Source organism: Nansenia antarctica, assembly GCF_963989245.1.
Source record: "Nansenia antarctica genome assembly, chromosome: 5".
Taxonomy (NCBI): domain Eukaryota; kingdom Metazoa; phylum Chordata; class Actinopteri; order Argentiniformes; family Microstomatidae; genus Nansenia; species Nansenia antarctica.
Window position 1 is genome coordinate 35,472,918 of NC_137690.1, and position 25,750 is coordinate 35,498,667.

The window sequence follows — 25,750 nt, forward strand, 5'->3', positions numbered from 1 at the left end:
AGCATGGACAAGACTCCAGGGAGGCTGGCATATCTTAGGGTCTTACTCAAGGACACATTAGTGGTGGTGTTTCCAGGTCTTACTCAAGGACACACTAGTAGTGGTGTTCCCAGGTCTTACTCAAGGACACACTAGTGGTGGTGTTCCCAGGTCTTACTCAAGGGCACACTAACTATAACTATAACTAATGGTGGTGTTCCCAGGTGGGACTTGAATTCATGACCTTCTGATCAACAGGCCAACTCACTATCCAGTAGGTCACCACTACCCCCAGGAGAGAAGATGCCTCATGGTGTGGCTCTGGGCCAACTGGTGTGTGTGTGTCTGTATATCTTTGTATGAATAGAAATTGAAGAGTAAATCCAAAAGCGAAGTAAAGACGATCGCTATGAGCCGAGGCTCTTTCTGTTAGGCCAAGCAGGTGCTGGTGGCTCAGGTTTGACTCACTGGACCACCGGAGCTTTCGCACATTTAGGGGGCAAATTTTCTTTGAACGAGGCTAGGGCAGCTGTGGTGGAGTATGTGTAGAATGGTGCACGTGTGTGTGTGTGTGTGTGTGTGTGTGTGTGTGTGTGTGTGTTGGCGTACCCAGGTGGTTCTGCCAGCTCTTCAGGGCGGTGTGTGTGTGTGTGTGTGTTGGCGTACCCAGGTGGTTCTGCCAGCTCTTCAGGGAGGTGTGTGTGTGTGTGTGTGTGTGTGTGTTGGCGTACCCAGGTGGTTCTGCCAGCTCTTCAGGGCGGGCTCCTCCAGGGCTGGGCGTGCGGTGGCGATGTCCACGTGTCCTCTGTCGTTGGTGGGCAGAGACACTTTGAAGATGTCCTCCAGCATCTGTCTCTTACTGTGCATCAGCTCTGTCCACACACGGCTCACCGCCTTCAGCAGGAGCTGGCGCCCTGGGGAGAGGACACACACACACACACGCACAGGCACACACGCACACACACACACACACACAGACACACGCACATATCATAAAAAAAGTGTATCTGACTTAATTGTGTGTTTGTATTCCTCTACAGTGTTTAGTAGCTACAGGAAGTTATCTGCGTAGCCCTGAGGAAGCATTTCTTTTCTTCTTTTGGCTCTATGCTTGTGTATACTCTATACACTATACACTATAAACTATACTCTATACTCTATAAACTATACTCTATACTCTATACTCTATACTCTATACACTATACTCTATACCAGGGGTCACCAACCTTTTTGAAACTGAGAGCTACTTCATGGGTACTGAGTCATACGAAGGGCTACCAGTTTGATACGCTCTTCTGAAATAACACATTTGCTCAGTTTGCCTTTAGTTATATATTATTAATAATGATTAATGATACTGATCTATGTGAAGACACTGATCACGTTAATGATTTCTCACAATAATTCTCAAAAATGACAACAAGGTGGGAAACAGATATCAATATTCAGCACTTTATCTCTATTAATCTCAGTAATTGTTACATTTTCAGATGATCACTTATGTTTCAAAAAGTTATCAATTATGTAATGTTAAAGAAAAATCTACTTACATATTTTTAAATACATCTTGTCACATTTTGAACTAATGACCAAATCTGCTGCATTTTTAACAAATGATAACTGTTACATGTCATGAACACACTTTTAAATTGAACACAATTCTTCAATATTTTAATTAAACTTTGCCATGGCACTGCCATGTTGCCACTGACAACATCTGGTATCTGTTTCTTTGTTAGTGGGAAGACTGGCATTGCATGCTGTTCACCAGTATATTGTAATCTGGTGTGTAACTTGACACTGCAACTGTGAGTGAGTCTTTCAGATGTGCATCAGTGAGGCGTGTTCTGTGTTTGTTCTTGATGAAGTTCATGTCAGAAAACGCTGATTCACAGAGATAGGTTGAACCAAACAGGCTGGCAACCTTCATAGCTGCTGTGCATACACCACTGTACTTCTCTGTATCAACAAGGCACCAAAAGTTTGGTGCAGCCTGGTGGGCTTTGAGGTGGAGGTCATTTTGCAATGGTATGATTTCAATCTCCACCTGTCCAGCATCCAAGTTGAACGTTGCACTTAGTTGCTCAGCACAGCATGATGTGTCCACATTCATGAAAGGATTGGAAATGAATGACACACATGGCTCAAGCTGATGAAGGTCACAAAACCTATTCTCAAACTCTTGCCCAAGTCTGTTTATGACTTCACAGTACTTTTCTGCAACTTTGTCAAATGTCTCAGATGCAGAAGCATTGTCTTTCAGCACCGACTGCACAGAGGGAAAGTGCAGCACCTTCTTTCTCTGTATATCCACAGAAAAAACGTTCATCTTGGCTTTAAATGCATTTAAAGCACTTATCATATCAACAACAGTCTTACCTTTGCCTTGCAGCTCGCAGTTCAAGTTGTTTAGTTTCCCAGTAATGTCTGTCAAAAATGCAAGGTCAAGTGTCCACTCTGTGTCCTCTAGCAGTGAGACATCTTCGCCTTTGGACTGCATGAACGCTTTGATTTCACCCAAAAGTGACAAAAAACGACGTAAAACTCGTCCTCTGCTGAGCCATCGGATTTCTGTGTGTAGCAGCAGGTCACCATATTCAGCTGACATCTCCTCCAATAGCACCTTGAAAATCCTGCGCTGCTTTGCTTTGGAACGGATGTTGTTTATGATTTTCACAACGGGAGTCATCACGTGCTCAAAGCCGATCACTTTTGCACATAACGCCTGCTGGTGAATAATGCAGTGGTAATGCAGAAATGTTGGGAAGTCTGGGTCACCTTTACAGTGAGCGATGAAACCTGTATGTCGGCCGATCATAGCAGGAGCCCCGTCTGTAGTCACCGCTACCAGCTTTTCCAACGGTATCTTTTTCTGCACGAAAAACTCCTTCACCGTGTTATAAATGTCAACTCCCCTCGTAGTTGTCTTTAAGGGCAGTAGTGTCAGGAGTTCTTCTCTTGGGGAGAAATCTTCAAACACCATCCGGATGAAAACCGACAGCTGCGCTGTACTGCTGCTGTCCACGGACTCGTCGCACTGGATGCTAAACCAGCTGCACTTAGCCAGATCCTGGTCCAGTTGATCGGCCAAGTTACCAGACATAGCTTTGACAACTTCTCCGTCTGAAAATGCCTTCTTCTTCTTGATCAGAAAATGTGTAGCTCTAAACGAGGCTTCGGTTGCTTTTTGTGACTTTTTCGCCGGCCTCGTGAAAAAAGACTGTTGCTTACCCAAAGCTGCCTTTAGATCGTGGGCTTTTTCTGCCCGTAGTGCGGTCCCTGGTGGGTAGTTAGCATGGTAGCTTTTGTGACAGGTAGTGAAGTGTCTCTCCACATTGTGCCGCTTTGCCGTGGCCACAGTCGCCCCACAAATGAGACACACGCAGGTTTCTTTCACAGTCGTAAAAAAGAACTCCTCCTCCCAATCGTTGTGAAAGTGATACGTTTTCTTTCTTTTTTCTGCCATGTTTTTGGGGTACTAAACTGCATTAAGCGCCCACCTTCGCTGCGCCCGCCAACTTACTCTCCACTTGTCGCGCACAATACTGACGTTAGAACTAGAGTAGGTCAGAGTTCACCTATCTAAACTTATGTATAATAAACATATTTTTAAGATATTGTCATTTTTAAATCTATATGAATGCAAGTGTGATTAAAAAAGAATAGCAACAGAATCAAATATATATAAATTATAGAATACATATTATTATTATTATTTATTTATTTCATTTTAGACGCAGCTCACTAGACGCTATTTTTAGAACAGGCCTGCGGGCGACTCAAGTGGTCTTTGGGGGCGACCTGGTGCCCGCGGGCACCGTGTTGGTGACCCCTGCTCTATACACTATACTCTACACTCTATACACTATACTTTATACACTATACTCTATACACTATACTCTATACTCTATACACTATACTCTATAAACTATACACTATATACTATACTCGATACTCTATACACTATAGACTATACTATATACACTATACACTATAAACTATACTCTATAATCTATACTCTATACACTATACTCTATAAACTATACTCTATACTCTATACTCTATACACTATACTCTATAAACTATACTCTATACTCGATACTCTATACACTATAGACTATACTATATACACTATACTCTATACACTATAATCTATACACTATAGACTATACTCTATAAACTATACTCTAACACTATACTCAATACACTATACTCTATACTCTATACACTATACTTTATACTCATACTCTATACTTATACTCTATACTCATACTCTATACTTATACTTCTTCTTCGGCGTATGGGTTGTTGTTTCCTCTGCACTCCACCAGGCTCGGGGCCGAGGGGCTACCCTTTTACCACCCGAGACCTGGTTGAGGGGCTCACCCGGGCTATATTTCTGGACACCCCTCCAGAAGCCATGTCATCGTCTCGTCATCTAATACCGACAGATAGAGTGTATACTAATACCGACAGACCATGCATCCCGTTCTGTGGGGGGTACACCAGGCAATCCAGGATAACATGGTCTGCGGTTTGGTCCTCTGCGCCACACTCGCACGACGCATTTGGGGTCAAGCCCCATCTGTGCATTGACGGACGGAAACGCCCGACGCCGGTCCGGAGACGATTGAGCCTCACCCAGGATAGCCTTGGCAAGTCCATCCCAAGGGGCTCAGGGGCAGCGGCTGGGATGTGGTCACGGAGTTTGGAAGTGTTTGCCTCCCACTCCGCGCGCCACATATAATCCGCCCATCCTGCCGCACTGATGTTAAGATCTCTGCATTGCTGCCTGAGATCCTGTGCGGCAGGCACAAATGGGTGTCTCGACCTGGGTTTCCGTTAACCGGCAATTACCGGTCTTTGTCCGGTAAAATTTGGTGAAGTCCGACAAATTGAAAAGTCGTCGGACATATTGTCCGGTGAAAATAATTCCCTTTGAATACAATTCGCTAAAGCTGGCTGGGTGCGTTCGTAAACACGCTCTGGAAATCCGATCAGCACTCGCGGAACGCCTCTCGTCCAATCGAACGACTCGGTCGCTCTGTGACATCGAAGCCAGCGTGCGCTCCGGCGCTCTCAGAGCGTGTTTACGAACGCACCCCTAGAAGTTTCCAGCCAGCTAGCTGAAGCTGCTACACACACCAGAGCCATGGCGACCGAACGGCAAGTTAAACAACATACTATAAAAGTGACATTGTTTTACTCATTACTCATACGTTTGTTGTCATTCGGCGGTGCTAATAGTCGCTTTCTTTTTTAATTTATTTAATTTATTTTATTTTAGCAGTTTCCCCGAAAGTTAAGTGTTTGTTTTTATATCACTATTTGCACTTCTGGTTAGATGCTAAACTGCATTTTGTTGTCTGGTACTTGTACTCTGCAATGACAATAAAGTTGAATCTCACCTAATCTAATCTAATCTAATCTAAAATAATCTAAAATAATCCCATCACTATTACTCCCTATTTTCATCAGTGTTTCAATCCTTGAATCTGTGATGGAAATCAAGCAAAGCCACTTCAAGTCTCCCCACCACTGACAGCGCTGGGTGTGCCTTTCCTTACACTCTCGGTTATTCCCTGTGGATTTAAAAAACGGTGTTTTGGTTTCTATAATGTGGTCTATTCTCAGTGTTGATGAGCAGCTCAGGGGGCTTTGAGATGGCTAACAGCTAATTAAAGGAGTAATTCCACTCAAAAGGGTAGAAGTAAGCTGACTGTCTGTCTGTCTGTCTGTCTGTCTATCTGTCTGTCTGTCTGTCTGTCTGTCTGTCTGTCTCTCTGTCAGTGTGCTGGACTACCTATGACTTCCATGGTACCTGGGAACGCGTTGTCGGAGAGAAACGCCCTCTGTACAAAGGACCTACTGACCAAAATCCCTGTTCCCCGTAGCCTACATGCTTGCACTGTTACTGTTCAATAAAATGTTATACATCTAGACATTGTGGTATTTCTTTATATACGTATCCCAGACTGCCTATCAATTGTTTCTCAATAAACAGTTATGTTCTTCCCATTGTCATACTCCCGAGCTAAACGAAATGCCTTCCCAACCAGCGAGACTTATAGAAATGACGTTGTTTTATTGATTTTTTTAAAAAAAGGGTAAAACTGTAAAGAGAAAATAGAAAACTCACATTAATCCCAAACAATTTAACAAACTTCAGTTAACGTAATGTGGAGTCCGTTCATTGATCGATGCTGTCTGTTCAGTTCCCAGTGAGGCGCCCGTTCAGCGCTGGACCCGTTCAGCGCTGGATTTGACGCATGGCATAGCGCGCATGCGTCAAATCATGTTATATTATTATATATTATATAGCTCGCATCTAATCGTATCGGATGAGAAATAGACATTAAATGGCATATATATGCCGCTACACAACAGTAATCACCGCGACAAACAGCTATATTAGATTTGGAGAAAAAAAATATATGATTTTGATTTTTTTTTTTTTTATTATATTTTAATATGATGACCGGAATATATCACGTTTGTCCGGTAAATCGAATTCTTCCCGGACACGATGTCCGACGGCAAATTTTTCTAACGGAAACCCTGGTCTCGACTTGAGACGCTGGGAGGGTTCCGCTGTTATAGTGAGTCTATCATGGAGCAGATGGTTATTAAGCTCTGCGGCCCGGCAGGCGAGACGTGCTGTGGCTCCCATGCGGCGGAGGCCAGCGGGCTGGATGCCTTCTAGAATGGGATGGTTGTCCACGGGGGTAGGACGCAGGCATCCTGTCACAATGTGCAAGGCTTCGTTTCGTATTCGTTTCGTAATACTCCATACTCTATACTTATACTCTATACTTGTGCTTGGCACTGTAGAAGATCTTCTTCCTCAAACTAAACCAAGATTCACTCACACACACACACACACACACCCACAGTGTTCTCTACCTTCACTGACGTCTTGGCTGTGCACGGCGTCTGGCTCGTTCTCTGCAGACATCATGACGTGCCAGGTGGTCATCCTGGCCTCCGCCTCCAGCCCGAAGCCCTCCACGCTGCTGGGTACACACACACACACACACACTGCTGGGTACACACACACACTGCTGGGTACACACACTGCTGGGTACACACACACACACACACACTGCTGCGGTACACGCACACACACTGCTGGGGTATACACACACCCCAGATTGGGAGAATACCATTTAATGAACAACATACACTTCAACCTCATAAACTCTGCTCCCCCTTCCCTCGCTGCTCTTGAACCAACTGAAAGGCCGACAACGCAGGACTCCTCAGACTCAACACAGCCAACTGAATTGTTCACTGTGGATAAACTGCAGGTCTCTCCACAGTCCTGCGACTAATCACAGCCTGCAGTAAAGGAACCTCCAGACTCATCACAGCCTACAGTAAAGGAACTTCCAAACTCATCACAGCTGGCTGAACTGCGCTCTTCAGTCGCCAGGGCAAGACACATCGTTAGCTAACTCGTTGAACCCCCACTTAAGTGATGGTGCAGCCCACACTCTCTCCCCCCACCCTCCCTCCCTACCCCCAACCTTTCAAATGTAAAAAAATTACATAAACACTTTCAAATGTGACGTGTTGTGGATTGGAACTACGGATCATAAGCTTTCAAATGATGTGTCACATACATTGAAATCCGAAAAAAGATGACGAAGTTAGAATCATTTGAATGTTAGACGTCAGGCACATATAGGGTTAACCTTTTTGTAATGAAATCGGAAGCAAACGCTGCTAGCAGCTAGCGGCTAACAAAACACAGCGCTACGAACTATGAGAGCTGTATCCCATTTACCCATTATGCTCATTTTAAGCGCATATAGGACTCGCGTGAAGCATTTCTGCGACACTCGTTTCTGTTCACTGTTTTCATTCCCTCATCGCTTCTACACATAGGTTTGACTGCGCATGACAGTAGTTCAGCAGTAGTCGCACTGGTGCGAGTGAATGTATTTCCAAGTCGCACAGAAATATATTCACTCGCAAATGCGACCAAAACAGTCGTACTGTCGAGCCCTGCCACACATACAGTCATAGGCGCATGGAGCTGAAGAGGCAAAGAAGACCACCCCCACTTTAATCCTAACCCCCCCCCCCCCACCAACTGACACAAACTTGGCCTAAACGTACTGTGGGGAGAATGCAGCGTCTGGTCTGTAGAGGGAGCTACAGGACTGTGGTGGAAGGTGGGTGATGGGATAATTCGCACCAGCTGGTATGCTGACATTGCACCACACTCCCCACACCTACCTTCCGACGTGCAGGTTGATGAAGCAGTGTGCCAGGCAGGCTACAAACTCCTGGTCATGGTTGCCTGGTCCCAGGACCAGGTTCCGGTTGACGGTCAGCACACGCAGCGAGTCCAGCAGGGCCACCTGCTGTGGCACAGTCTTGTGCGGTCGAGAGAGCTGGTAGAGGACAGTGCGGTTCAGACAGTGGTAGATGGAGTCCAGGGACAAGCCTTGGGACCGCCTCTTGGACTGAAAGGAGAGAAAAGGGAAAATGTTGGTGGCAGGAAAGAGGCTTTGTTTGAGCAAGGTAGTTAACTGGACTGGTGAGAGTGTGACGGTGGCCAAGTGGGGGTCTTATGGTCGATGCCTAAAGAGGTCATGTGGTTTCAGAAAGCAGCTGTTTGGGCCGGGGGGGGGGGGGGGGGGGGGTGAGCAGGGTTAAGAGTGTAATTGTAATGTTGCTCTTGGACTGAAAGGGCAAATATGTTCAACAGACGTCAAGTTGCTGCAAACAGTAGCCCCGCAATTCAATTCGAGTTGCTCCGACGAGCACCAAACGTGTGCCCTCTGACCTGCCAACACACGTGACCATCTCCTGATTGATTGCGTGCATAAGAATGTACATGATTGTTTGGGCAAAAATATTGTAATAGTTTTTTCTTTGTTTAGAACCATGGCAATCGTCATGGCAAGAATATCCAGATAAATAACCTGGACGAGCGCTTGCTACCCTTGTTTCAGTTAGAACCTTAAACCCACTAGGGATGGACGGTTTTTCGGTTATACCGAAAACCGGGGTTTATAAAAATAGAAACGGTTTTTTTATCAAAACCGTCTGAAACCGGATTATTATTATTATTATTATTATTATTATTATTATTATTATTTTGAAGAATAAAATAGAATAAGAATAAAACTGGAACATGTCACATGTTTGTCGTGTGTGAAAATAACAATGATACAGTCTGAATCTGCTGCTCAATTAGTGAGAGGTTTGGTCAGTTGTGAAGAATAACTGAGGATTAATATCTAATTGGGATTATATTTAAGGGTAACGAATCACTCTATGGGAAAGATAGTTGCCTTCAGTTATTGGTAGATAGGAAAGGTTTTTTTTACAATTACTCGCTTACATTTAATAAGATCATTTTCGCTGCTCTCTGTAAAGCGCATTGGGTCACTTTTGTGAGAAATGCGCTATAGAAATAAAATGTGATTTGATTTGATATCAATTAATCAATCAAACTTTATTTATGTTCTATAGCACAAATCATGCATTGAATGTAACTCCAAGTGCAGTATTTACTAAACCACAATATAATAAAACAAGAGCTATACGGATCAAGAGTGTTTGTGCACAGCGCCACTGTGTGTGAAGGCGCTACTGAAAGTGATGACAGAACGCATGTCTCAGAAGATACGCGGTCACTTAGTGACGCAAAGGTAGTTCTGTATTTATCTCTATCTGTATTAGTACATTTATTTTGAAAGCTCTATTTTGACAGCTCTACCATGGGCACTTTTATTTTGATGGGGCATTCTTTGTTGATTGACTTACGACAGTTCAGGACGAGTCAGTCTCGCGGCATGTGGTTTTTATGAAAAGCTTTAAGTATGTTCACTGCATAATTCTAAGTCTAATATTTCAGTGATTATTGAGCAGTATTCAAATATTTAAATACATTGAGCAGCAGCTGAAACTTTGTCTAAGAACCAAGATATTGAGAAAGCAGTTCATTCAATGAAGACGCTGTTCCAAGAGATGATCTTCCGTGCAGGCGTGCACCCTGGATCAGCGGAGCTGGTGTGTTAAGTGTTTATGTGTTTTCTTGTATGGTGTAGCTTACAAAAGTCTGCCTTTCCACTTATATTTGTGAAACTAAGTAGCCTAAATGTGTTGCGACTGTGCTTACGGTGTTTTAATGGTGTTCGACATGAGTGTATTGTAGCAGTAGGGCTCAATTATTTGAAATTGGCGCTCTTTATTTTTTTTTTACTTTATTTTTTCGGTTAACCGGAAAACCCCGGTTTTAGTCTTTGACGGTTTTTCGGTTTCAATAATTGGAAACCGTCCATCCACAGAGTAATTGGCAGTTAAGTGATGGCTGGGTGGGTAATTTTTATCAGAACTTGATCTACACTTGCTTGATAGCTGAAGTTAACTCTACTGTAGTGTAGTCGTCTACTGTCCTGCTGCTTCTTGTCTAGGCTATGCATGCCTTCTGTCTCGCCTGGGAGCTGGACAAGAGGCGGCTGTGGCGGAGGAGGTAGAGCTGGCGTCTAATGATCTCAAGGTTGGCAGATCGGCTGTTCAAGCCCCGGTTGGCCACATGTCGAAGTGTCCTTGGGCAAGACACTGAACCCCAAATTGCTCCCAATGAGCGGGCAGACGCTTTGCATGGTAGCTTGCCGCCATTGGTGTGTGAATGTGTGTGTGAATGTGTGTATGAGAGGCCGCTGTAAAGCGTTTTGGATTAAGGCGCTATATAAGTCAGTCCATTTTGGACGAGGAAACAAGGAACAATTACGACAGCTGCTGGCCTCACCTGGCCTATGAGCTGGACAATGAACTCCACCACCATTTTGGACTCCTTGTTGAACATGCCCTGCCACAGCTTGTCCACCACGCGCTGGGAGAAGTAGAAGACGTTGTTGACCAGGGTCTGGTAGCTCCCCCCGCTGGTGAGAGGCAGGGAGGCGTCCTCGCCTGGAGGAGAGAGAGAACACATTCATACTATTCATATTAAACTAACTATTAAAAAGAGTCATTTTTCATATAAATAAAGGGGTGGAAATATATATAGATTGAACCCGTTATTACATTAAATGTTCATTAGAATGTTTGTTAATGGGAAGGCGTCAAATATAAAAAGGATAGTTCCCTGAAATTAAATTCAAATTTTAATTAACCTAAATGTTTGTTATTATATTATTAGTATTATTTAACGAAAAATTATGATTAGTTATGCCATTTTTTGGACTCTAGTGGCAACAATGAATTAATCAAATGAATGGCTGTAGAGTGTTTATTACAAGAAATATAATCGCTGCACTCATGTTCACATATCATGGAGATATTATGTATGGACATGTTATGCAATCATCAACGGGCTTGAAGAATAATGTTTTATTTGCCAAGCAATCAACTTGTCACTCTATTGTTGGAATGTGGTGTTTATTGCTTTGTCAGCCATAGTCGGCACACATTTACATTTTTTACATTTTTGGCATTTAGCAGACGCCTTATTCCAAACCCAATACATTTGACTAAGCAAGTGAATCATCAGTTCACCAGTTGCAGCAGGAAGAGTAATCTAGCTCAGGCCCGGGGCCATTGGCAGTCTTCGTGAACAAAAAAACGTTTTCATTTTAATTTTTTATATGTATCGGCACCCCTGGAGCAATTAGGGGATAAGTGTCTTGCTCAAGGTAACATGCATCTCCCTCCTGAGGCGAGGATAGAACCAGTGGCATTCCGATTGCTAGCCGGCCTCTCTAACCACTAGGCTACCGCCGCCCGCTCACTGTGTCAACGTAAATAGCTTGTTACACTTTAAAATGAGAGGATGACAGGTGTGAGACAGGCAGACAGAGAGGATGACAGGTGTGAGACAGGCAGACAGAGAGGATGACAGGTGTGAGACAGGCAGACAGAGAGGATGACAGGTGTGAGACTGGCAGACAGAGAGGATGACAGATGTGAGACAGGGGAGGCAGACAGAGAGGATGACAGGTGTGAGACAGGGGAGGCAGACAGAGAGGATGACAGGTGTGAGACAGGGGAGGCAGACAGAGAGGATGACAGGTGTGAGACAGGCAGACAGAGAGGAGGACAGGTGTGAGACAGGCAGACAGAGAGGATGACAGGTGTGAGACAGGCAGACAGAGAGGATGACAGGTGTGAGACTGGCAGACAGAGAGGATGACAGATGTGAGACAGGGGAGGCAGACAGAGAGGATGACAGGTGTGAGACAGGGGAGGCAGACAGAGAGGATGACAGGTGTGAGACAGGCAGACAGAGAGGATGACAGGTGTGAGACAGGCAGACAGAGAGGAGGACAGGTGTGAGACAGGCAGACAGAGAGGATGACAGGTGTGAGACAGGCAGACAGAGAGGAGGACAGGTGTGAGACAGGCAGACAGAGAGGATAGAGAGCAGGAGGTGTTGAGGACCAGGCCTCACCTAACAGGACGTCAGCTGCCAGCAGGTGCTCCATGACGCTGTCCAGAATGTAGGACTGGAACTCTTTCTGCTGGGTCCTAGTGGAGCGCTCAGGAGAGGCCTGCACAGAGAGAGACACACACAGCTGTTAAGGATTTTACATTTCATTGACATATTTTTGTCACTGATCTACACAAAATACCCATACATAATGTCATAGTGAAAATAATTGTCATAATTTTCTCTTGATCTTGACAAACAACCCAGTCCCTGCAGGTACTGACAAGACAAGAACACCCATAAGATGATGCAGCTACCACTAGTTTTCATACGAGAAGTTGTCTTTTAGTCAGTCTGTGGGTTGGGAGACTTTAATTTTTAAGACTTTAAGTCTTTGTTTTTTATCTGGTTATGAAGTAGTTCTTTTAAAACCAAATAGTTGCTTTTATGGCAGACACACTTTTCAGAGTAGCGGAACAGGTCCCAAACTCAGCTAACCCTTTAATTTCAGCCTTTTGTTTTTGTGCCACTAATAGCTGGAATAACCTGAAAAACATGCTCAAACTCCACCATCTTGTGACTATCAGTCAGTTTAAGAACTCGATGAAGGATCTGTCATCCAAGGAGTGTACGTGTATTGATTGTTTATTGCATTTATTGTTCATGTTGTTTAGTATTGTTCTTATTGTAAATCGCTTTGAGACATTTACACTATGTAAAAAGCAATATGCAAATATATTTGATGGATTGAATCCTCAATCCTTTCTTTTTAGTTAGTTTAGTTTTTCTGAGTGGGGCAGTCCCACTCATTTTTTATAATAATAATATTTTTATTGCGATAGAGACAGTAGAGATTTGACAGGAAGGACGGGTGAGAGAGAGAGAAAGGATGACATGCAGGATATGTCAGAGAAATTATCAATAATCAAGTCCACGTTTTTATTAACATCCATGTGAAGGTGAATTACAGAGAAAATACTCACAAAGGATAACAGCCAAGAGACAGGAATGCTCCTTACCACCAGGTCTATGATGGGGTCTTGCCTCCACCATGTCTATGATGGGGTCTTACCTCCACCAGGTCTATGATGGGGGTCTTACCTCCACCAGGTCTATGATGGGGTCTTACCTCCACCAGGTCTATGATGGGGTCTTACCTCCACCAGGTCTATGATGGGGTCTTACCTCCACCAGGTCTATGATTGAGTCTTACCTCCACCAGGTCTATGATGGGGTCTTACCTCCACCAGGTCTATGATGGGGTCTTACCTCCACCAGGTCTATGATGGGGTCTTACCTCCACCAGGTCTATGATGGGGTCTTACCTCCACCAGGTCTATGATGGGGTCTTACCTCCACCAGGTCTATGATGGGGTCTTACCTCCACCAGGTCTATGATGGGGTCTTACCTCCACCAGGTCTATGATGGGGTCTTACCTCCACCAGGTCTATGATGGGGTCTTACCTCCACCAGGTCTATGATGGGGTATTACCTCCACCATGTCTATGATGGGGTCTTACCTCCACCAGGTCTATGATGGGGGTCTTACCTCCACCAGGTCTATGATGGGGTCTTAACTCCACCAGGTCTAGGACGGGGGTCTTACCTCCAGCAGCAGGTCTATGACGGGGGTCTGCTTGCTGGCCGGGGTGATGCACAGGTTGTCCATGATCAAGACCCTCATGAAGTCAAACACATATTTCTTGGCCGGGTGATTGGTCAGGTAGGTCTTGGAGCCAACGTTGCAGTATTCTGATTGGCTGCGGTTCATCCCTGTGTCGGCGGCGAAGGCTTTGAACTCCTCCGTGGGAGAGCCAGCCTCATCGTCCAGGTCACTCACCTGCAGGGTTAGGGTTAGAGGAGGACAGGTCACTCACCTGGAGGGAGGGGGAGGAGGCCCAGTTAAAGCCACAGTGGGGTGCAACAATTTGGGCACCCCTGGTTTAAATGTCTGTTACAATTAATCTCCAAGTGATTGAAAGCGAACCTTAACACTAAATGCTACAAAGTTAAACATGACACCGTTCTGCAAATTAGGTTTATTTTTTTTAAATGATAAAAAAAAGGGCCCTGTGCAAAAGTTTGGGAACTCTTTTGTATTATTCTTTATTATATACTGTATGTATATTATTTTTTCTTTATAATTCCAGGGTTGAACTATATATTCTGAAGTAATTCCATGCCTTCTAAAGTATCCGACTGCGGTGGCTGTTGTGTCTGGTGTTAAAAACCATGGGTTCCTCTAAACAGTTGTCCAAGGATGTCAGAATCAAGATAGTTCACTTGGCTACAAAAAACTCTTGCAACGTTTCAAACTACCCATTTCCACTGTCAGAAACATCATCAGAAAATGGAAAATAAATAGAATAATTGAATTCTAGATCTGGAAGACCAAGAACATTTCAGATAGAATGGCTCGAGATCTAGTGAGAAATGCTCAGAAGAACTCACACATCACTGCAAAAGAGCTGCAAAAAAGAGTAGCAGACACCGGACTTGTATATCTTTTCAGATATCTACAAATAAGAAACTTCCTAACAAAACATAAAGAATGGAATAAAGTTTGGACCCCAATCCCCCCGACCCTTTCTTGCTTTATTGTCTGTGTTTTTGTTGATTGTTTGTTTTTGCATTGTGGGTTGCATTGTTTTTCTCTTAATAGTTTTTCTTTAAATTATTTTAAAGAATAGAAAAAACAGTAGACACAAATGTGGACATGATTGTACGTTGCTGAAACTGAAATAAAAACAAAAATATTTTACAATATTAATTGTAAACGGCATTTTTGCACCCCACTGTAAATCAACTACATATGGGTCATTCCTTAAACGAGGGGGCAAAAGGTGCAACATCAGAGTCAAAATGTAAAAGTGATTCATCGCACGCACGCACACAGACACAGACACAGACACAGACACACACAAAGGGACAACAGGCCTACCATCTCGGAGTAGGGCCTGATGTTGAAGGGGAAGACGCTGGCGGCCAGGGCACACAGGAACTCTGGGCTGTGCCACATGGGGCCCAGGTCAGGCACGTTGTGGTACAGGTACCTGAAGAACTGCATCAGGGTGACGGGGTACTCTCTCAGCCAGGAGCCCTCCTCCTCAGACTGCCACGGCTGGGGACACACACCCAGCACACGCACACACACACACACACACACACACACACACACACACACACAGACTTCAATAGGCTTCAACAGCAGTGATAACAACTGGGACTGAACAATGTGTGTGAGCTTCATACTGGCGTTATACATCGCTACTTTTTTTTTCTGGTGGTAGAAGCGTGATGGCGGCAGAAACGGCTGCAGAGCTTTCTTAAGGGGGGGGGGGGGGGTTGGTATGAACCATGTGTGTGTGTGTGTGTGTGTGTGTGTGTGTGTGTGTGTGTGTGTAGGGGGGGGGGTTGGTATGAACCATGTATTCTTCTTCTTCTTCTTCTTTCGAATTCGAATTTAATTTCCTGATATATTTTTTAGTCAAAAATACCTCAAAACAAACATCCACCGGAAAATGGAAACCTATACTTTAACCTCCTACCTCATACCTATACTTTAACCTCATACCGATACTTTAACCTCATACCTATACTTTAACCTCCTACCTCATACCTATACTTTAACCTCCTACCTCATACCTATACTTTAACCTCATACCTATACTTTAACCTCATACCTCATACCTATACTTTAACCTCCTACCTCATACCTATACTTTAACCTCATACATCATACCTATACTTTAACCTCATACATCATACCTATACTTTAACCTCATAGCTATACTTTAACCTCCTACCTCATACCTATACTTTAACCTCCTACCTCATACCTATACTTTAACCTCATACCTCATACCTATACTTTAACCTCATACCTATACTTTAACCTCATACATCATACCTATACTTTAACCTCATACCTATACTTTAACCTCCTAGTACTTTGGAGTACAGAGCCAAAAGAAGAAACACTTCACTGTCCCATTACTGCACATGGGATCCCGTTAACTACCATGAAACAGCTGTGTGATCCGCCTGCCTAGCCATAACCCTGCTCCTCCTCCTCCTCCTCTCCACCTCCTCCTCCTCCTCCTCCTCCTCCTCCTCCTCCTCCTCACCAGGTTCAGCATGCTGCGCAGCATGGCCAGCAGCAGGAAGGCTGCCTCGGTGCACACGCTGTGGATAGAGCCCACCACCCCCCCGCTGGAGGCCGGCACGCCCAGGATGAACGTCCAGATAGAGTCCAGGTCAAACTGAGAGGCACAGAGAGACAGGGTAGGGTAATACATTGTCTCTCTCACACACACACACACACACACACACACACACACACACACACACACACACACACACACACACACACACACACACACATAGAGTCCAGGTCAAACTGAGAGGCACATAGAGACAGGGTAGGGTAATACATTGTGTCACACACACACACACACACACACACACACACACACACACACACACACACACACACACACACACACAGAGAGATAGAGTCCAGGTCAAACTGAGAGGCACAGAGAGACAGGGTAGGGTAATACATTGTCACACACACACACACACACACACACACACACACACAGATAGATAGAGTCCAGGTCAAACTGAGAGGCACAGAGGGACAGGGTAAGGTAATACATTGTCACACACACACACACACACACACACACACACACACACACACACACACACACACACACACAGAGAGAGAGATAGAGGCCAGGTCAAACTGAGAGGGGCAGAGAGACAGGGTAGGGTAATGTAAAGTCTTGTGTACTAACATGTACCTGCAGGCTGTCAGGCAGCTGGGTGACAGGCTGCTGCAGGAAGAGAGCCATCAGCAGGAAGTAGAGCTCAGGCACGTTGGTGTGCTTGGGCAGGAGGGTCTGCAGCACAGGGAACCCCGGGAAGTGGCACGCATCTCGGTTGATCTCCCGCACGGTGGAGCGGCCGCCCGCACTGCGGCCCACGTTGAACCCTGTGTACAACAAAGTGTACAAGTGAAAAGGAGAGGAAAGGAAGGGCGGTAACAATGGATGAGAAGAGAAACACGAGTGGAGAGGAAGTGAGATATGCCAGCAACGAAGACAGGAGCAAGGGATAGGGAGGAGTGAACAAGGGAGGAGAATTACAGTCAGGAAAAAAAGAAAGGGGGGACAAAAGGAATGGGAGAGAAATTGGAGAGGTTGACTGAAAGTCAGTCCAAGGATACAGCGGGGGTCAACATATCCCAAGACCATGTCCAGACACTCACCCAGAACCGTGCCGATCTTGTTGGTGAGCACAGAGTCTGTGTGGTCCAGCCAGCCCCCTCCGGTCAGCCCCTCCTTGAAGCGTCCGGGGATGGCCTGGTTGCTGAGCAGTACCACCAGGATCCACAGGGCGGCAGTCACGCTGCTGGAGTGCAGGTGCTCCTCCATGAACATCAGCAGCCAGTCGAAGCCCAGCGTGCGCACTAGCTCCTCGCAAGCCCTGCAGGGGGCGACATACACACCGGTAAGGTCACCTTAGTCGACTAGTTGACTAAAACTAGACTACAATGTTTTGGGAGTTTTTGTACACTAAAACTAGTCTAAAATGTTTTCGGCAACTAAAACTAGACTACAAAACTAAGAAGGATCAAAATGACTAAATGTGACTGAAACTAATGTGCATCTTCGTCTGAAGACCAAGACTAAATGTGAAATAACCTGCCAAAGTTAACACTACAGTGACTTGGGGGCTCACAAACTGTGAAGGCCTGAGGTGACCTTGTATATTGAGGTTGTGAAGGCCTGATATGACCTTGCATATTGAGGCTGTGAAGGCCTGAGATGACCTTGCATTATCAAAAGTGATGATCTTTATGGTGGAATAATATGCCTGCTAAGACATTTTATTTATTGATAAAACATTCATTACCTTTGAGACTGAATTCACAAGAGTCTGTAGACCAGGGGTGCTCACACTTTTTGGAACCAAGATCTACTTTTCAAGTAGCCAGTCTGCCAAGATCTACCAGTCTAGTTTCAACATCGCAAACGTACATGCACGTACTACAAACACACACACACACACACACACACACACACAGTTCCCAGCCTGCATAGTAAACTCACAATACACTTTCCCTCTCTCTGTCACACAGCCACAGGAGAAGACCATCACAAACCCTCCCTCTTTGCTATTCTCGCTCGCTCACACACATTCACACACACACACACACACACACACACACACACACACACACACACACACACACACATTTGCCAGTCTGCATAGGGAGCCATAGCACAAACCCTCCCTCTCTCTCCCCCTCTCTCTCCCTCTCTCTCTCTCACTCTCTTACACACACACACACACACACACACACACACACACACACACACACTCACTTTCTCTCACTCACACACTGACAGCCAGTCTGCAGTACCATAGCCAACTACTGATCCAACAAACAGAAAAGTAAACCAGATACAAAACAGGTAGTTCCCTAGTTTGAAAGGAGGAAATAAATGCATTTCTCTACCTTAGTGGGAGACCTGGCACTGGGAGGAGGCAGCTAGTTTCTAATAGTCAGGGCTGTAGGAGCTGGTTGCAAGGTGTCATCAGCCACTGTGGATCTGTCATCGAAAAGGCAATCTGCAGCCTCGAGAAACTTTTTTCACAATTTCGCCGTCTTTGAATGACTTCTTGTGTTTAACAAGAACGTGACTGACGCGATAAGAAGCTATCGTTGCAGCCGTACGTTTTCGCTCTTTTGCCACATTTCCCTTCTTCGAAATAGCCATCGTAGATTTGCTGATCAGACAGACGCATTTCCAATATCACATCGTGTAAAAAAGTCCTCCTCCCATTCTGGATGGAAGTTATACGTTATTGGTTTCTTACTTGGTCCAGCTTCCCCACTCATTTGTATAGCCTTTATTTAGTATTATATAGTAAATAGTAGAAATTGGAAGGCTAACTAGGTAATTAGTCTCGCCGGTATTTTGTATTTTGTAGTTGGTGCTGTTGACTGCGCATGCGTGGTGAACCGCGTGTTAGGTGTAGGTGAAAAGATCAGATCTCAGACTGGCTTACCTGTACGTCAATCAAGTGGCAAAAGCCATAGTGAGGATGGATGATAGGCTAACTTTTTTCCCCTTTTTTTTTTTTCTCGTTTTGTTCAATGCCATGCGATCTACCGATACTACCTTTGCGATCGACCGGTCGATCGCGATCGACGTATTGGGCACCCCTGCTGTAGACAGTCATGGCGCTTTTCCACTAACGGGCCAACTCGAGACGAGCCGTGCCGGCCCGGCTTATTATCCTCTCTCCATTGCCAACCGAGCTGGGCCGAAGCGAGCCAAACCGGGCCGTTTTAGCTACCCTTCGCGAGCAGGAACTACAGGAGCGAAAGGTACTTTTTTGCCAGGCTGCGTGTGACGTGTGACGCTGCACACCGTTGATTTAAATTAATTTAAAATTATTGATTGGTCAATGGAAATGGTCATCCCATGTTCATAGATTTCATCGCTAACCGCCATTTTTAAATACCACAACAGATTTCGCTCTCGGAAAATGTCACTTACTGTTTCTGTAATAACTTATTAATAAAGATTTGAAAAAATATGATAACCATCGTATTATCTTAGTTTAATGTCATTTCAATGCATCATAGAACTTTTATTTACAACAAGCATAACAAAAAAAATCGCTATTACGTGCTGTGCCTATGCTGCTCCTCAGTCCAGCACGTTTCATCATCCCCCTTCTAAAACTGCCATCTCCCCTTTCCATCCCTTATGTCATTTTATCAATGAACATTGTATTACTGTTATTTCAACATTTAAGCCTCTTTCACACATAGTTCCCTGTAACTTCAATGGAATCCCAAGCTGTGCCGTCCAGCCATTTCACCGTTCACTCATGAGTCAAATGCCGGTAGATTCGCGTCTTGCTCCCTTTAACACATGTCGGCGTTTCCCTGGTTGCGAGATCTAAACTACTAGAACTGAAAGCGGCAGGTAACAGGCACGTAACATCCATATGCTGTATATATAAATACATATATTTGACTACCAGCAAGACACCGGAGCACTCGTATCTATAACAAATGCGGAGATTGTATGAGCCCCGCGTAATGTTACATGTTTAAGGCTGATCTGTGCATGATAGTGCAGCATTATGTTGATCTATTTATATCGATCTATTCTTGCCAATTCCTTATTACCAGTGGAAAGGGGGAAGGCTAAAACACTTTGAATGGAATAGATAGGATTTTCCGTTCAATGGAGGGAGCATGATACTTGCGAGTTCATCTCGCTTTTCCCCCCGTTGATGTATTAAACAATCTAAGAAATCTAATCAGAGTAGTTGTTATTATGTAATATTATTGATGGATGTGCCATTTTTGATGGAGAGCAGTGAGCGGATGACTGGATGTGAGCATGTATTTGACTAATGCCGATAGATTCGCGTCTTGCTCCGAAACCGGAGCTGTCGGCGCTGACAGGATTTTACAGCGTTCCTTCAAACTATCAAAATTCATGAACTATATGCCCAATCTAAAAAATTCAAACAGTTTCTGAAAGCAGAGAAGTTGCACTTTTTGAACAGTTGAACTTTTTTAGGCTTATTACGGTAGTTCACCAACAAAAAAAAGCACAGTGCTCAACGTGTCAGGAGAAATAAAAATAGAATCGGGTAGGGATGCACGATATTATCGGCGCCGATATTTATCGGCACGATATTGGGAAATTAATGTTATTAAATATTTATCGGTTCCGGTTCCGGTTGTCGCGCTCATGATGCTGCGCCTGCGTACAGCCACGCAGTGTAGAGACGAGAGTGAAACATGGCTTCCCCGGTGTGGACATTTTTCTGAGTTTCTGAGGCAGATTTGCGTTTGCAATTTGCAATACATGTTCGGCAAAAGTTCGGAGAGGAGGGCAAAGGTCTACGAGTTACAACACAACAAATCTCATAAGTCACCTGAAGATTCACCATTGCAAGCACGCTGTATGGAAGGAATATCAAGCACTAGTAGCAGAAGCTAGCCTAGCCGCGAAAAAAAAGCTGCTGTGCCTATTGAACACGCATTTGAAAACTGCAGGAAGTCTCTCGAGACAGCTCAAAGGCTCAAGCAATCAATGACAAAATAATGGAGTTTATGGCCCTCGACGACCAGCCTTTCTCTGTAGTAGAAGATAAAGTATTTCGCCAGCTAATTTCGCATTTAGAGCCCCGGTATACACTCCCAAGCCGCCGCTATTTTGCAGACGTGTGCCTGCCTGCTCTGTATGATACAGTCGCCACACACATCCATAGTCTGATCGATACCAGCGTAAGCCAGATAAGTTTTACCACGGACATATGGACTTCTGACGTCAGTCCAGTCAGTATGCTTAGTTTGACGGCCCAGTGGCTGGATGAGGACTTCAATATGAAGAAGACATTACTGCATGCGCAGGAGTGCTCCGGTTCGCATACTGTGACAGCCATCCGCGAGGCTTTTGAAACCATGTTTGGACAGTGGAAGATAACTAAGGAGCGGGTGCACGTTGTGCTGAGGGACAATGCGCGCAATATGGCCAAGGCTTGTGAGGAATGTGAAGTTGCAAGCTTGGGCTGTATGGTTGCCGTTATCGAGGCTGTACTGAGCCAGAGAAGTATATCCGACTGTGTTGCGATTGGGAGGAAGATGGTAGGACATTTTAAGCACTCCCAACTCGCCTCCTCCCGTTTGAAAGATTTACAGACACAACTGGGAATGAAAACCACACGGCTCCAACAAGACGTACCAACGCGATGAAACAGCACGTTTTATATGCTTAGGAGTTTGTTGGAGCAGAAGCGAGCGCTCGCAGCATATGGAGTAGATCACGCGTTACCTGCGTCTCTAAACGCATACCAATGGGCGCTAGTTGAAAACATGTTGAACATCCTCGATCCGTGCGAACAGGTGACTAGAGATATTTGTTCAGCTACGGCCACAGCAGCAGACGTGATCCCCTCCGTCGAAGCCTTAAAACGTCTGTTAAACAAGGCCGTTGCAACAGACCAGGGAGTGAAAACTAGACTACAATGTTTTGGGAGCACCCTGTTACAAGCAGTAGACCAGCGATTCGGTCACATCCATGAAGAGCCCCTGTATTATCTCGCAACAATCTTGGACCCTAGATACAAGGACCGCTTCTTCAAGCTTGGAACAAAAGTGCAAGCAGCAGACATGTTGCTAGAGAAGATGATCAGCTGTGCAACAGCTGACAAGCCAGCCGAGCCGCAAGCAAAGAAGACAAGGACAGACGGTAACCATTCTTTGCTGGAAATGTACAACGAAATCCAGGAAGAAAACACTGAACCCACAGAAGAGCAGGCGAGGACTCAAACGGAAGTGCAGGTCATTTATTCAATTCAATGTTTAGCTTTCAACTTGTTAAAAAATACACCAAATCACGATAATGTGACATGTGCGCTGCTATGTAGGGTGTTACGTAAGGAGGGGCGGATGTTTATGAGGAAGTGGATATTTTGATATTTTATTAAGGATCCCCATTAGCTAGTGCCGTAGCAACTAGCTAGTCTTCCTGGGGTCCAAGTACATCTGTACTTACAGTATATTGTGATTTTGTTGTCCTTTTAGATGTACCTCTCACAGTCAACGATTCCCAGGACTCAGAACCCAATGGAATACTGGAGAAGCAACAAATCCCGTTTCCCGACCCTGGCCCTGCTTGCAAGGAAGTACCTGTCAGCCCCTTGCACTAGCGTCGACAGCGAACGTTTATTTTCTGCAGCTGCTCATGTGATCGATGAAAAAAGAAACAGACTCGGATGCGAGAGAGCAGAGATGCTTCTTTTTATCAAGAGCAATATCCACCTGATGCCCTCAAAGTAGGCTAGCATAGTGTAAAGTAGCCTCAGAGTGGTAGGCCAAGGCCAAATGTAGGCCTACTTTGCAAAGTTTCTATGAGGTAGGAATTGTATTCAGTTTGTATATTAGGGAACACCAATGGAAAACGTGAGATTTTAGGTGATATTTAGGTGAGAATGTGAATGTAGGCTATACAAGACAAGTTGTTTACAAGGAAAACATGCACTTTTAGTTTTTCCATGTCAGTGCAATTTATTTTTAATTCTTATGCAAAACGTTTGATGGGCTTTATCACAACCTACCTCATCCTCATGCACTAAAAGTAGCATAGCCCAGCCCTTTTCAGTTCCTTTATTAAGCATACTAGTGTAGCCTACAATGTGCCATGTGTCATTCTGTTTATCTGCAGACTAAGCAGCCATAGGCTTTTGGTTCTATAAAAGTCTTTATTTTTGTATTGACTGATGCACTTTATTTTTTACACTTTTTTGATCTAATTACTCTTCGGTGAGCCTTTTTTGTTTTCATAAAAGGAGGCCAGATCTTGGCTAAAAAAAGCATTGTGCACTGTCTATAACAGATTTTGTTTGTTAGAGGAAATAATAAATGAACATTTGAAGAGTCAGAAGTGTTCTCTTTGTTGTGTTAACAATAGTGATGTAAGTTAGATTTGGTGAGATCACTATGGAATATTAAATCATCAATCTTTGCTCACTACATAGCCTTTCTTACCTTCAGGTGTGCATGAACTACAGGTTATCAACTGTGAAATTATATCTGTTCTCATATCGGTTATCATATCGGTTATCGGCCACGAGAAGCGGGTAAACATCGGTTATCGGTATCGGTTGGAAAAAATGCATATCGTGCATCCCTAGAATCGGGGCTTTAACACATGTCGGCATTTCCCTGGTTGCGAGATCTAAACTAGTCTGCTAGAACTGAAAGCGGCAAGTAACAGGCACTTAACGTTACATGTTGTAAGGCACGATAGTGCTGCATTTTGACATAATTCTTATTGCATTTCCCCCCGCTGAGCTGTATAGCGGGGGGAATCTTATGACACATAACTCCTCCTTACAGTCCTGGGTCGTTCCTGGTCTCTTGTGTATAGTGGAGAACGATTCCTATATAGAACTTTTCAACAGCGTGCCGAGGCGAGCCGTGCCGAGCCGAACCGGTCTGGTCAATGGAAAAGCGCCATCAGACTGTCTGGGCAGAATCAACACATTGACGACCTCAGCCTAGTAGACAATGAAACCAGTTTCTCTAATTGAAGCTTGACATTGGCTAGACAACAGACACATTTAAATTATCACAAAGACCTAATTGCTCTCTTTTCTCTTAAACCTGCATCTAGAGAGACTGAGCAATCTAGAGCAGTTCTGGGCCTTTGTTTTCCCTCGGTCCAGTGCTCTGAAACTAGACCAGACCAGTTTGTGATTTTTGTGCCCCTTTTCCACCTTTGTGTCTCTAGGAAAAAGTGGGGGTCGATTCCCCCCTAACCTCTTCTCAATCTGCATCACAGCCAGTCCTTCTCATACAGGAAATGCCTGTGATTGGCCTGTACCTCACCAGGGTATATACAGGAATCTTGAGGTTAATTTCAATACCTTTCTAAGACTTTTTAAAGACCTTGTCAATATTTTTCCAGACCTCACCGCCACTTCGAGCTGTAACCGTTTACATCAGTGACACCTTTAACTTAACAGTTTTAGTTTGCAATAGACTAGACCTACTACAGGGGTAGTGGTGGTCTAGTGGATAGTGAGATGCACTTGTGATCGGAAGGTTGTGAGTTCAAATCCCGCCTGAAACCACACAACTACTAGTGTGCCCTTGAGTAAGGCACTTAGCCCTCAGTTACTCCAGGGGGAATGTCCCTGTAATTCGTAATTGTAAGTCGCTTTGGATTAAAAGCGTCTGCTAAATGGCAAAATTAATGAATTAAAATGACTAGACATACAACATAATCTCCGGTTCATCTTTGTTTTTTAATAAAACTAATACATTCATGAACTTTTACTAAAAGTTTTTAGGACTCAAACTCTTTGGACAGAGTCTAATTCAGAAAAATACCTAAAAAATTCAAGACCTCATAAAATCGTGATAATACTTTTTAATACTTATTAAGTAATTCTACAACATCTTGTACCAGCTTGCACTGAAATGAAGGGTTAGAATGAATACAAATCACACACAAAGGTCACCTGAATCCTGCCCCATTAAGAAGTTCCCCTCCAGTAAGCTCCTCCAGTCATTATCAAATTTGTTTAACAATCGTCTAAAATCGTCTAATGGTCAAAAGTCTTGCGCCTATCAAATTCCAGCTATGTTCCCTGCATGTTGTCTATCTATTAGGCAACAATACTCAAATATGCTGTGGCATCCAAGCGATGATTGATTGGGATTAACGGGCCAAAGGTGTGCCAAGAAAACATTCCCCCAAACCATTAAACCACCTGAATGAATGAGAAGCTGTACAGATGTTTCTAATAAAGTGTTCGGTGACTGTTAATACAGA

The 25,750-nt window shown here is 44.4% G+C and overlaps 1 protein-coding gene across 1 annotated transcript in view; it reads right to left on the minus strand.

Moving 5' to 3' along the window:
• The window catches only part of wdfy3 (WD repeat and FYVE domain containing 3), a gene marked incomplete at both ends in the record, with an annotated part of 216,286 nt that overhangs the window by 61,519 nt on the left and 129,017 nt on the right, over window positions 1-25,750 (minus strand). The window contains 10 exons of the mRNA XM_080531591.1: window positions 711-893; window positions 6,883-6,992; window positions 8,221-8,450; window positions 10,748-10,908; window positions 12,386-12,485; window positions 13,972-14,205; window positions 15,307-15,486; window positions 16,493-16,668; window positions 17,164-17,364; window positions 17,641-17,858. Of these exons, the coding sequence (XP_080387717.1) occupies window positions 711-893; window positions 6,883-6,992; window positions 8,221-8,450; window positions 10,748-10,908; window positions 12,386-12,485; window positions 13,972-14,205; window positions 15,307-15,486; window positions 16,493-16,668; window positions 17,164-17,364; window positions 17,641-17,858 (1,793 nt within the window). The remainder of the gene's footprint in view (window positions 1-710; window positions 894-6,882; window positions 6,993-8,220; window positions 8,451-10,747; window positions 10,909-12,385; window positions 12,486-13,971; window positions 14,206-15,306; window positions 15,487-16,492; window positions 16,669-17,163; window positions 17,365-17,640; window positions 17,859-25,750) is intronic.